The 13,753-nt window shown below is 32.8% G+C and overlaps 2 protein-coding genes across 2 annotated transcripts; both read left to right on the forward strand.

The window, feature by feature from the left end:
* Positions 1-7,578: 7,578 nt before the first annotated feature.
* On the forward strand, positions 7,579-7,740 carry K441DRAFT_549501 (uncharacterized protein; the record flags this gene model as incomplete). Its single annotated transcript, XM_067643007.1, has 1 exon — positions 7,579-7,740. A coding segment is annotated over one exon (162 nt), but the record flags the coding sequence as incomplete, so codon positions are not given.
* A 5,390-nt stretch (positions 7,741-13,130) lies between these two features.
* K441DRAFT_549252 (uncharacterized protein) lies at positions 13,131-13,358 on the forward strand (the record flags this gene model as incomplete). Its single annotated transcript, XM_067642996.1, has 1 exon — positions 13,131-13,358. A coding segment is annotated over one exon (228 nt), but the record flags the coding sequence as incomplete, so codon positions are not given.
* Between the last annotated feature and the right edge of the window lie 395 nt (positions 13,359-13,753).

A 13,753-nucleotide genomic window follows, 5' to 3' on the forward strand; every position in this document is an offset into this window, starting at 1 on the left:
GTATAATAGGTAGCCAGATATAGTAGATAAAGAAATTAACAGCTAGCGTAAATAAGCTAGAGATTGAAATAAAGCAATCTATGCTAAAGAGTAAATGGCTAGTAGATAGGGCAAATTAGAGTACGGTTTAAGAGCCGCAAGGAGATAAATATAGGGAGGAAATTAGGGCAATAAGAAGGTAACTATGTATACTTAGTATTACTAGGCGAAACCAGCTATATATTAGCTCTCTCTATACTTTATTAATACGATATATAAATCGCCACATTTAGTATATCGTTTATAATTAACCTAAGAACTATTAGATAATATAAAAGTAGAAATCAGCTCTAAGGCGGAATATAAATCCTGCTAGAAGATCTATATATAGGAGGCGCTAGATATAAACTTAACGAATTAGAGCTATTACTACTAGCAGTTAAAATCGGAGCCTCGCTTTTAAAAGTTGCTTTAGTCTATTTTATTGGCGAGTTACTATATATAGTAGCCAGCGACCTATATATAGTGGCTAACGACCTGTAAATAGTGGCTAGTGGCCTAAATACAGTGGCCAGCGACCTATAAAAAGTGGCTAATAACCTGTAAACAGTGGCCAGCGACCTATATATAATGGGAAAAATAAAACTTATTATAAATTTTAAGTCTAGAGCAGCCTTATAGCTTATTCGTGTCTATATATAGAAATTACCTCTCTCCTTAACCTAGGACGGAAGAAGTTATAGTTGCTGAGATTATATAGTCTTACTCTAGCTCTTTAGCTACTCTAAATATATATAGAGATTATATATACCGGGCGTTTATTTCTTAGCTACTATACTTTACTTCTCTCCTTTATCTTACGCTTGTATTGGAGTAATCTTTCTAAATAGTCTAGTATTACAGCCCTTTTCCTACTCTCCCTAACGCTCTACCTTCTTATTCCTATAACCCAGCTAACTAGGAAAATCTATTATCTTTTATTTTAGTACCTTATACGGCAATTTGGGCACCTTATCTCTTATAAGCTCTAAATTTACTTATTTTCTCTATCTGTTGTCCTAGGCCAGATCCCCTAACTTTAAATCTTAATCTTTAGACTTTAAACCCTATCGCACGCATATTCCCCACCTCGGTACTTTAAATATTAAATTATATATAGTGGACTTAATATCATTCTGAACTAGATCTTAAATATTAACCTAGACCAAATATATACCAGATATTTTCCACGACAATATTCTCTAACTTAACAACAGAGCTTTACAGGTTTTTATTAGTGAAAGTGCATTAGTAAATCTATATCGTTAATAACATTTTATTTAGAAGTTTGCTATCTTCGGAGCTACTTAACTTAAGCTATAATATATACTTAGTTATGTTTAAATATACACTAAAAGAACGTTTAGAACTATTTCTAGTTAAAGATATTAATTCCTTATATCTGGAGGAAGCGGTAGTAAGATAACTATTGGCCCGCTTAGTTTTATATATACTAAAATTAAAGAGTAGGATATATAGAAGAAGATAGCTATTAAATAAGCATAGAGTCTTAATTGGAAGCTGCGTATAGAGTGTCCTAATTGTTAGAAGCAAGCCGCCTAAAGAGAAGTCTTATAGGTAAGGACTCTTTACTAGTTTAGGTAAGAGTACCTATTATATTACTAGATTTCTAGAACTAAGCTTTATTTAGCTAAGGTACTGTGCTTAAGACTAATTATGGAGTTATAGCGAGATAGTATTAGTAGAGCAGCTTTTGGGCATATAATTAGTTATAATTAGTGTGATATTGCGTTTACTATTATAAAAAATAATTCTATAGCTGCTATATGATTTTAACCCACCTTTTAGATAGAGGGAGGTGGGAATATATAATGGAAACAAGGTATTCTATGTAATGGCCTGCGGCGATTACTAAGCGAATTCAGACTTGCTCTGTTGTAGCGGATAATTACTTACGCCTTCTTATTAAGAACCCCAGTTTAATTATATCAATTTCTATCTTTATAGGCGAAATCGACTTTATAAGGTAATAAAGAAAGCTATACTTTTAATCCAATCCGATCCAACTCTAAACTTAATACTTATATTAATTGCGTCCTGCGAGCTTGTTTCTAAATCTGCATTAAGACTGCCACTTAAGTTATATATATATACCTACGGCGCCAAATTTTAAGGTAAAAAGGTAACTTGCAGCTTAAAATAATTAGGTATCCGTGCTTTGCTATTCTTAGTTAACCTAAACGCAGTTATTGTATGTCCTATCTATTATTTATACCGCGAATATATTCTTAAGTTAATACGAATAGCGTTTTAATTTCTTAATAGTTTGTACATTTCCTATTTTAGCTATTAGCGTATATTTTAGTTAAAGACATTTTATAGCGGTAAAATATCACTAGTGGTATAGTACGCTTTACTACTTAACTAGTTAGGAGCTTAGTAGTAGGCTTAGCGAGCGCGCCTAAAGCCTTACTTTTTTCTTGAAAAGCATTTTAAATATAGGTTTAATTGGATATTATCTCTCTTTTTCACCCTACTTTCTATCCTTCTCTCTTTTCTCTCTCTTTCTCTCTCTCTCTCTCCTCTCTCTCTCTCTTGCGACTACTAGAATATAATAGGTATACGTAGTCTATTTATAATCTATAAGAAGCGGACCGTAAATATACCTCCCGCAGCTAAATTTCCCTCTTTACTCGGCTTCTCCTAGGCTATGGTGACGCTAGGGGGGGAGTATTTTAAAATTTTCTGCAATATATGCGACGACCTAAATATTGCACATAACTTAACCACGTCCTACTAAGATAACTCCTTACTTTTAAACCAGTATAAGCGTGTTAGTAACTAAGCTATGGATATACAGAGTATATAGATATAAGCGCTCGGACTTAGACGGATGCTTTCTTTACTAACTAATCTAAGCGAGGCTGTATACACTTTATAGTCTAAAGGCGCCCTTTACCTAAAAGGGGTTATTAAGAATAAATCCCCGAGTAATATTATTAGGGAGGATATTATTATTAATAATGTAGCCTATAGCCTTTTAACTCTCTTAAAGTTAATTAAACGCTAATATACTTATAGGTTGTCCGTTTAATACTCTTTTATACTTAGAAGTCATTCTATATTATAGACTATTTACCTTATAAGTTTGATAGAATATCCTCTAAACTTAGCTAAGACCTACAATTTAAGGGAAATCCTAAAATTACTGCAGTATAGTATATGGCCTTTTTAGGCGATAAAGCAACTTTTATAATGGATATCGGTAAAGGTTCTTAAAAGCAACTAATAAAAGAAAGGGTAACCTTTGTTATAGAACTAGGTAATATATATATATTACTTTAATCTAGTTAATATTAAATGTTTTAATCTTAAGCTAGATTTTTATATAACTCTTAGCTATTATATACTTTACCTAGTATTAAGGAACAAGGCGAAGTATAAGTAGTATTTATTCACTATCTTTGTACTAATAAATCTCTTCCAGAAAAGGAAGTTAATAAAAAACACGCTAAATGAGCCGATAGACTAGCCGATTAAATACTTAGTCTAGGCCGAAAGGACTGTCTTAGACGACGTAAAAAAAGTTAATTTATTATTTAGAAACCGAACAACGAAGACCAAAAGTGAAGACTTAGGTATATAAAGTTATGGCATTATATTCTTAGGGGCTATTGCCTTTATTTAAATTAATTCTAATAGAAACTGCGTATAATTAGTTCGAATTACCTTTAAAGCGGGTAGCTAAACGTTACGGCTATACGTAATTAATGCTTGCTTTTAACCAGAATGGTAATAACGCAATTTCCGTTAAGTGGTGGGGTACTGTATAGCCCTACCTTCCAAAACGGGAATTTATGTATTGGGCGCCAATATTTTTATATCCTTTTTTCTTTACGCAACTACTTACTCTTTATCGCAACCCATCCTAATATCTAACTTGCTTTATGTTCCTATAAAACAGTTATAATAGGTAAAGAGCAAACTAAGTATATTTAAGCGAAGAAGTTTATATAGGGCTATATTCTAACTCCAGCTTATTAGCTCTCCCTCTTTTGGCCACAAATTTATACCTATATCCTTTAACCTATAGACAGCATCCTAAAATAAGGTAGTAAAAGACATTCTACTATTATATATAAACAGTAGAGATTATAGAAGAAGGTATTGAGGATCTATCTAATAAGAAGCTCGAGGAGAAAGCCTCTAACTTAGTAATTCCTATTATAACTTATAGAGATATATATTTGCTAAGAAACATATAGTATAAAGTAAAGGTCAAAATAGATACAAATAATACGGTTAGTAATAATAATTTAGTTACAGATAATAGTATTCTTACGGTCTTTATAAGGAAACAAAGCGAGGAAGAAGCCGTAGTAGCATTCCTATATAATTTAATTGCTATAGGCCCAGGAAAAATAGGCTGGGCTATAGTTCGCGTAGAGAGAAGTTTTATGCTTTTTGGGAATCCTTTAGTGCGGTTTTTCCGTTGGATTTAATTTTATGTACTATAGCAAATTAAAAGCAAATCCTATTGAAAATGCTACTGTTATACCCTCACCTAGAGCTATTATTGGGCATCCTCCCTTAATAGGCTACGGAAAAACTAACTCTAGAGCCTTAAAGTAATTAAACTTTACACTATAAAATTCTAAGAGCTGCTGTACTGTAATAGGGAATTTGGCGGCTCTATATTAAGGGTTAATAAATAAGCTTTGCCGCGGCGATAAGTGGTGAGATTCTGAAATGTATCTTTGCGGTAGGGCCTCTCCTATATAATTTAAGGAGTAACCTAGACCTATTATTTAAATCTCTGTATTTAGGAGTGCTTTAGCATCTTAATTAAGTTCCCTAAGGGCAATAGGCTGTTTGTCCGTTGAGGAAGTAGGTTTACTTAAGGCTTTTAAATTTAGGTGCTCCTAAGCTTAGCTATCTAAAATTAGTAAGAAGCCATAAAGTACTAGTACCTATTAACTATGGCGTACCGTATAGTAAGATAGGAGCCGGCTTATAGCTTTTATTACGTCTTTAGCGTTTCGCAGTTTGTAGGTTTATATTAAAACTATTAAAGACCTAGTTACCTTAAAGTAGAGAGTAATCAAAATCGAGCCTAGTACTGAGAAAGTATTAGTCTTACGAGAAAACCTTATAATTTCGGCTGCTAGTAGAAATAGCGCTACTGTCTAAGGCAGTTAAAGAGCTTAGTAAACGCTTCTCTTAAATAGAGGTTAAAGATTGCTTATATATTACTAATTAATAGATTAATATTAGTAAATAAAAGAGTGGGTTATTTTAAATACGTATATCTTAGCTAAGGCTCTACTAGCTAAGTATTTTCTAGCTAAGGCTTCTCTAGCTAAGGGCTTTCTAACTAAGGCTTTGCTAGCTAATACTTTGCTAACTAGGGCTCTATTAGCTGGGGATTTTTTAGTTAAGGTTTTACTGGCTAAGGATTTATTAGCTAAGGCCTTACTAGCTAGGGCTTTAGCGGTCAGAGATTTTCTAGCTAAAGATTTACAGGCTAGGGCTTTGCTGGCTAAAACTTTTGCGGTAGGATCTTTACTCTTATTAGGTTTTCGTATTTATCTAGGTACTAGCTTTTACAATATTAACTAATTGTTTTTAAAGTTTTGTATTGCTTTTTATAGGCTATATAATAACAATTCTCTAGCCGATTATAGTAGGCAGCGTAAAGAGTATATAGCGGTTCTGCCGTTGCTAGGTAGCAGGTATATCTTAAGAGGGAAGTTATTGCTGTAAAATGGGAGGCGTACCCCTTAACTGTGCATTAGAACTGCCCGTTAGACTTATTTACTTTCTTTTTTTATAGGCGTAGAGGCACCTCTATAGCATTTTTTAGAATATTGGTTTTCTCTTTAGAGCCAGAGTTAGTATTAGATTTAGAATCTTCTAGTTATAATAAGCCCAGATCCTTATAAGTGTATTTAGGAGACTCTGTTATAAAAGTCTGATCTATTACTTAATAAGTATATAATTTGGTTATAGGATATAAGTTAAGACACTTTTTTACTATCTTCTTGGTTTTAAAGATAATCTATTACAATAACAATAACGTAAGAAATGTATAGTAGGAGCTCTAAGGAAAACGGAGACGGAGACGGAGATAGATCCGTACTTATATTGTTCTAACATAAATGTCTATACGGCTATTAATAAGGGCTAGGGGATTTAAAAGCGCTTGGCTTGACGAACTATTAACTAGTTATCTTATATTCTGGCGTATAAGCTGCTCTCCGTAACCGCTTCCTTAGCATAATTTAATAAACTACGCCTTAAATATAGAAGAATTAACACACTATTAGAGGTAGTGCTTAGTCAATTTTCTAGAAAACGAATTTGGGATCTAGTTTAGCGATGCCGGATCGGAAAAATTAAAATCTAGATTTAAGAAACCGAATTCCGGGATCCTTAAACCCTAAATCTTTTATACTTTTAGATATACGCGGTTTTTAGGGTAGCGGATGACATTTCGCCCTTTTCCGATCTTTTATAAACTAGGCTTATATTATAACTACTTTTAAGATTTTTTACAGCTCGTACTATACTTAAAAGAAGAGGTAATAGCGATGGACACGCTAGATAAAGACTTCGTAGCTATTAAAGCGTAGTGTTTTAGAGGGGTTATAAAGATTAACCTTAGGGTACTTAATTTCGGGCATCCTTTAGCGCGTAAATATTATCGTGGGCCGTTTAAAAAAAAAGTTATAGTCCTAAAAAATATTTTTAAGAGAACTAGTTACAACCGATTAACTAAGGAACATTTTATTAAGGCTATTATAGATAATAACGCACTCGCGGATGCCCTTAGGGTCTCTAGTATTGATAAGAATATACTTTATTAGAAGAAAAATACCATAAAGATTCCCTACCTTCCTATAACCCAAGTTGATTGCCTTAATAGATTATACCATATCTGTGCTGCTGAGCAAGTTCTAGATCTAAATAATTAATAGTAGACTGTTAAGCTTTACTCTAAGCGTAAGTTTTAATATTTATACCCCCTATAAATGTCTAACGTAATTTCCAGAACTCTTTTTAAACGCTTTAACAAATATTATAGAGGCCTTTGGAAACGAGCAGCCCTTCTTAAACAGAGAAATATTTTATAAGATCTTATATTATTGTTAAAGAAATAATAATAAATTGGAGAACCGATGGCGGAGTTAGCTTATAGCTACAAAAGAGAAAGATTTACGGCAGCTGTTAAAGAATAAGCGCTTTTAAGATATATTTTACGCACTTAATAATATACCGGAACTCTTTTACCCAATTTAGCTAGGCACTCTATATTATTTTTTAGGTTTAAAGTATGACGAGGTATGTTTCTAAACTATATATATGCTCTTACTTATGCATATTTAGGAGATCCTTAATTCTCTTAAGTATATTTTAATTATCTAAAATTAAATTCTAGGCCGTGAAACTATTCTAGGCCGTAAAACTATTCTACCCTATAAAACTTTAAACATCTCATTTTCTGCTATTAATGCCCTTACGTTATAGAAACTGGAGCTTTATATACCTGCTATCTCTAAAAGAAACCGGATTTCTATTAAAAGTTAGATATAATTAAAAATAATATTTCCTACTATTATAGACTCCTATAAGAGAGATGCGCTTCTTAAGAATATTTTATTAGTTCCTTGCTTAATTCCTACTCTACGTAGTTGTTTTAAAAATTTAAAGTATCTTAAACCTTGCTATACTATCCTTAAACAACTCCTAGGCTCTAATTAAAAACGTATTATCTAGCGTGGCTTTTTAGCTGTCTATTTTTATCCCGAAAATCTCAATATTAAATATCTAGAGGACTAGATAACACCGCTATCCCTAATAACATTTAAGGGGGACAGATGGTTAGGTTATGTTACACTATAGGCGTTTTATATACGTTATTTTCTTAAGATAACATCTATGGCCCCTAAAAAGGAGTAGGGTAAATAAAAACCCATTATTAAAGAGCCAAATCTAGCTCTTTAGTATAAACTAGGAAATCTTACCATTATTCTAGGTTTTCGTATAGATTAGGCCCTTAAACTATAGAAATAGGATCCTAATAGGGAACTCGCTATTTATTTTCTTAAGTAAGCAAAGCCTAGTTACGGGGATGATATTAGTAGACCTATATCTTAGGTTACGTAAGTGCTAAAGTTAATAAAGCATTCCTATGGAGAACGATAGCTTCCTTAGTTTACCTCTAAGGCAAAGTTACTTAGCGATCGTCGCTATGGCCGACCTTTTAAGGATAATTATATTAAGGATTAGTCCTCCTTGTTTATTCTATCGATCTTCTTTATAGACTATGTTTAAGGCACTAAAATAACTTCATTTTATATTAAGCGTGACTTATATTATAGCTTTCTTAAAAGTAGCACCTAATAGGTAAGGCGTTGGATATCAAAATCTAAATACTTATTAATAATTTAAAGTTCGATTTCCCGGAAACGTTAACTTCTTTTTATAGGTATACTAACGCTAACTATATCCTTAGAGCTCCTCTAGCTGTATTATAAAGAGACTTATTAGCCTAAAAGGTGGAACAGCTTAAGGATATTAAGCGTTAGTTACGTGCTAAGATTAAAAGCCTAAAAGGAGAGTTGTAGGAAGAGAGAGATTTTAAGGGAGATACGAGAAGATAGTATAAACAGGACTTAACTATAGAGAGAGATAAGAATTGGCAGCTATAAAACAAGGTTAGAGATCTTAAAAGACTCTATTAAGACGCAGTATAAGATGTCTAACGAGAAAAGGCTAAATTGGGGAAAGCGGAGATAAAAATCCAAAATTAGCAAATTCGGATTAGTGAACTTGAAAATTCTAACAATATTAATAATTTTATAAGTTATCACTCTAATGAAGATATTAGTGCGCTAAACCTGTAAGAGACTATTTTCCTACTAGAGAAAAAGATAGAGTTAATAATAAGATATAAAGAAGCTTTAAATACAGAATTAGCGAAGCAAAGGTAATTATTAGAGGGATATATTAAGCAGACCGCATTCTTTAAAGTAGAAAATTCTAAGCTGTAGGTCTAGCTAGCAACTTAGAAAATAGAAAAAGATAAATTAACCTCTAAGCTCTAAAAAAACAAAGTAAGTGTCTAAACTATTATTTAATCCTAGGATATAGAAGTTTAAGTTAATTTGTTAACTGTATGGGACCGTACTAAAGATAAATATATTACTTAATTAAGGAATACGTAAGCCCAGCTAGAGGCTAAAATAAATTAACTTAGAGCAAGCTTTAAAGCAGAAAATGGCGGACTATAAGCCTAACTTATAGCCTAGAAAAGAGAGAAAGATAAACTAATATCTAAGCTTTAAATAAGAAGAGTATAAATGCAGGATTTTGGTGTCTAAACTATTATTTAATCCCTAGATGGAGAAGTTTAGGCTAATTTAATAACTATATAGGACTGTGCTAAAGATAAACAGATTACTTAATTAATGAATAGGCTAGCCTAGCTGCAGACTAAAGTATAGCAACTTTGTAACTAAACGGTTTAACTGCCGAATCCTAACCTTAAGGCGGAGGCAAATGCCGATAAAGCAAAAATGTTATAATATAAAATCGTTAACCTTAAATCTAAACTTAAGAAAACCTAAGCCTAGCTAAAGAGTAGAGAACTCGTAGGCTCCTAGTAGGCCTAAATAATTAATGACTTTATATACCAGATGGAAGAACTTTAGGCTGCTATATATTAGGAAACTCTTAAAGCCGTAGGCCGCGCTTTAGGAGTATAAGCTAGTTGGAAGAGAACCTAGCGATATTATACTATTACTAAAGAGACTAATAATAATGTTGTTATGCGTAAATCTAATTTGCTATAGAGAGAGAGCGCTACTACCTAGCTTGTAGACATTAGAGAGATTAGGCAGATAAAGTTTAAGGGCAGTAAGTACATCTTAGTTTTCTTAATTTAACTTGTTTACGGTTTTAGGTACTATTAGATAGACGTTCTAAAGGATAAGGAATATATAGCCAAATTTATACAATAGTATATAGAATGCGTAGGAGATATGTATACTAGCCGCTTTAGTGTTCTTTAGCTAGTTACGCTTAAGACCTAGACCATAAATCTTAAGGATCTCTGCCTTAAGAATGGTGGTTACTATTTTGGGAAATCGGCGGATATAGGGACGTTTGTAAATAGTATTACCAAAATAGCGAAGAAATATTGCTTAGCGCTTGCGAGAAATACAGATAAGGATGCAGAGGAGGTTGTTAATAAGTAGGACCGTCGCCTAATTATATATAGGAAATAACGGAAGCTGATATTTCTAAATCGGGAGCTTAAGCCTGTACTAGGATAGATGGAGTAGGAATTGGGCCCAAAGAACTTAGTAAAGGACTTAGATTTCTGGGTTAGTAAGGCGTTTCCTATAGTATCTACTACTGCTAGCAACGAAAGCGCTATTTAGGAAAGCTAGACTAATATTAATATTAATAAAAGGTAGAACGAGGCTTAAAAAGATAGGGCTATAATTAAAACTAGAAAGCCGTAAGGGTCGCTACTGCCGCTACTACCGCTATTACCTAAGGGCAATTTTATATATAATACTTTAGGAAATATTTTAGAACTATTAATAGAGCTTAATAACCCAAATAGTAATATTAGTATTAGTGGAAACTAGAATAAAGGATGGCTACAGTTACTTAACACTAAAGACGGCGATAAATTGTAAATAGGAAAAAAAATGTAAAATAGTATTAAAATAAAAGACCGTAGAGTATAAAAGCAGATTGCTAACCTAGTAACAATAATTAGATTGTCTAAAACAAAATAAAAGAGCTGCTTAGTCCTTAGCCATTCCTAAGATAATGCGGAATTCTAATACTAAAATATTATAATAGTTACCCGGAACCTAACGGTCCTTTACCAGTCGTGGACATCTAATCTTAAATTACAACGGTTTAACTTTAATAAATTAGTATAATATAAATGTACTAAAGACCCCACTTAATTATATGTGACTATCTATTATTTAAAACGAAACTGCTAGGTATAAGAGCTAGGTTTAAAGGTTGGAGGTAGTGGTGTTATCTAAAGCAAGTTAAACGACCAGGTTCTGTTTAATCCATTATTTATATACCGTATTAGTGATGTGGACTTAGCATAAACCCTATTCTGACGGCTAGGAGAGCGACTACTATACTACGCGTTTTTAATAAATCTGTTAGTGGGATATAACCTAGCAAAGAAAGACCCGTTTAAGTTAGGCGGACTTGCCCTTTATTATATAGCTATACCTTAAGCTACCCTAGCTGTTTAAGCCTAGGTTATATTTTAAGGTTGGTTTTAACCGGCTATAGCAGCATAAGGCCTTTTTTTAACTCTGTGGCTTAACTGTCTAGTATTAGGTTAAAGGGCGTAAATAAATAGTAGCTAATTGGATATATTTTGGAATTGCTTATTCTTTTCTCTAATAGGCGCAAGATAGGGGAAGTCCTTATTATTATTATTATCTTCTAAGAAGTCTTCGTCTAATTCCTAGTTAGGATCCTAGTTATCTCTCGTAACGTTATTGCCCCTATTATAAGAACTAATAGGAAAGCCATTAAGGGGTTAGTTAAGTATATTTTTAGTAAACCTAGAAGTCTATATACCTTTACTAAGCCTATTAAAGCTAATATAACTACCGTTAAAGCTTAAATCAAAGGAGGTTTGGGTTTACGACGTTGTTATTACTAGGTAGGCTACTATTAGATCTCCGGTAAGGAGCCCTCTAGCTTTTTAAAACTCATTAATAGTTTAGTAGTTAGCTGGGTAGTAGTTCCGTGGATTATAGCGTTGTTATACACTTTAGTTAGCAAGATGCATTCTAGTAAAAACTTAAAGGAAACTAACTATCTCTTCTATAGATTTAGGCTAGTTCTTATTAAGGTGGGAACAGAAAATATGCTTAACTCTATTTCTTTTAATAATAAGGGCGAGTTTAGTATTAGGGACTCTTCTTATAAGCTTATAACATTTCCTATTAATTTCTTCTTTACGGCGTTTAAAAATTTTTTATACTGTAGACATTATAATAGGAATAGCTAAGGGTAGAGAGGAAAAAATACGTAAAGCTTAAATCTTAGTAGTGGTTAAATATTAATAAGTTAATATAAAGTTAGCGGATAAGCTTATAAGAAGAATGGTAGACATTTATATACTACTAAATTTAGATTTTACTACTAATACTAAGCTTTTTAAGACTATATATTTTAGTCTTATAGATCTGGCTATAGAGTTAGGGGATATATTATAGCTCGCGCGCGCGAGGACCAGTTAAAGGGTCTACGGAGAGTGTCCTACAGTTAATCGTTTCTCTATAGAAGCCGTGTCTAATAAACACCAGTTTTATAGCTTTCGAACTTTTACTCCAATTAGCTGCGGCACTCGGTTGGGATTTTAATCATACTCTCGTTGCCTATTAGCTTATACTAACTGTTAGATACGAGCTCTTAATATATATACCACAAATTTAACTGTCTAAAGGCTTACGCACGCTAGTAATACTTTCCCGCTCGGCTATACCTTATTCTCCCCCAATGCTAATAAGAAGGGAGTAAGATAATAGACGTCCGTTGGATGCACCTAAATAGCGTACTCTAGATATAGCCCCCTTATTTACGCGCGTTAGAAGGAATTAATACTAGGGCTTTAGCGGTAAACTAATAAGCGGCTAGTTAGAAGGTGTGTATACTAAGAAAAGAAGGCGAAGCCGGATGCTAAGTAAGTTAAGTATCGGATTTTAAGGATCAGGGATTAGTAATCTTAGATACTGGATTTAAGATTAATTATAAAATCGCAAATCGCCGATTTATAAACCCTACCTTCCCTAAAAACGGTTTCTAGATTTTAAAATCCGTCTTTATATATTTTAAAACCATCTGCGTAGGCTAAATTATATAAGTAAAGTATATATCTAGGTACTGGTATATAACGTACATCTTGCCTAGGAAATTCAGCATTATAGAATACTATATAAATAATTACAATCTTCCTTATCTCCCTTAGAGCCGTATTTAGAGCATTTACTTTATAAAAGCTCTTATAGCTAATTAATGCACCTACCTATAAGTTAATCTTCTCTTTTCTTTATAAAAGACTTAATTACACGTTAGTTATTAAGCGCTAAAAAGGAAGCTTTAATATAAGCGTACTTGCAGCGATTCTTATTCTTCTTTATGTTATAGCAAATATCGTTATCTATACTCTTGGAATTTTAGGCCGCGCCAAGTTGGCGAAACGTTATGGCTCTCTTTTTGTTATCAACATAATCCTATTATATCTTAGTAGTAGGACCAGTCTAATTGGTAATAAAGTCCTTTATCTAAATCTGAGCCAATATAGCTTGCTTTACCGCTAGGTAGGCCGCGTTTGCGTAATTTAAGGTCTTATATATAGTTTTACTAACTTCTTAGTAGTTCCCAGTTCCGCTTAGGAAATATTAGTTTATTACTCCGTACTATACTTACTCTTATACTAAAAGAATACTAGCTTATTTTAGTTGTTATATTACTTAATAGACTGTCTATATTATATCTCCGGCACTATACATATAAAGTATTCCTTAAATTACACTTAGTCTCCGCGATTGCGCTTATAAGTATACTATAGGTTTATATCGGGTTAAGGAAAACTCTACTAGTAATTTATCTCTTAATCAGCTCTACGTTATGGCTTATTTATTATATAATCTAGCTTATCCGTTTATACTTTTAAAACTATAGCTCCGGTCTAGCTAATAAAGTTACTATAAAA

Source organism: Cenococcum geophilum (genome assembly GCF_001692895.1).
Source record: "Cenococcum geophilum 1.58 unplaced genomic scaffold K441scaffold_11, whole genome shotgun sequence".
In the NCBI taxonomy this organism is placed as follows: domain Eukaryota; kingdom Fungi; phylum Ascomycota; class Dothideomycetes; order Gloniales; family Gloniaceae; genus Cenococcum; species Cenococcum geophilum.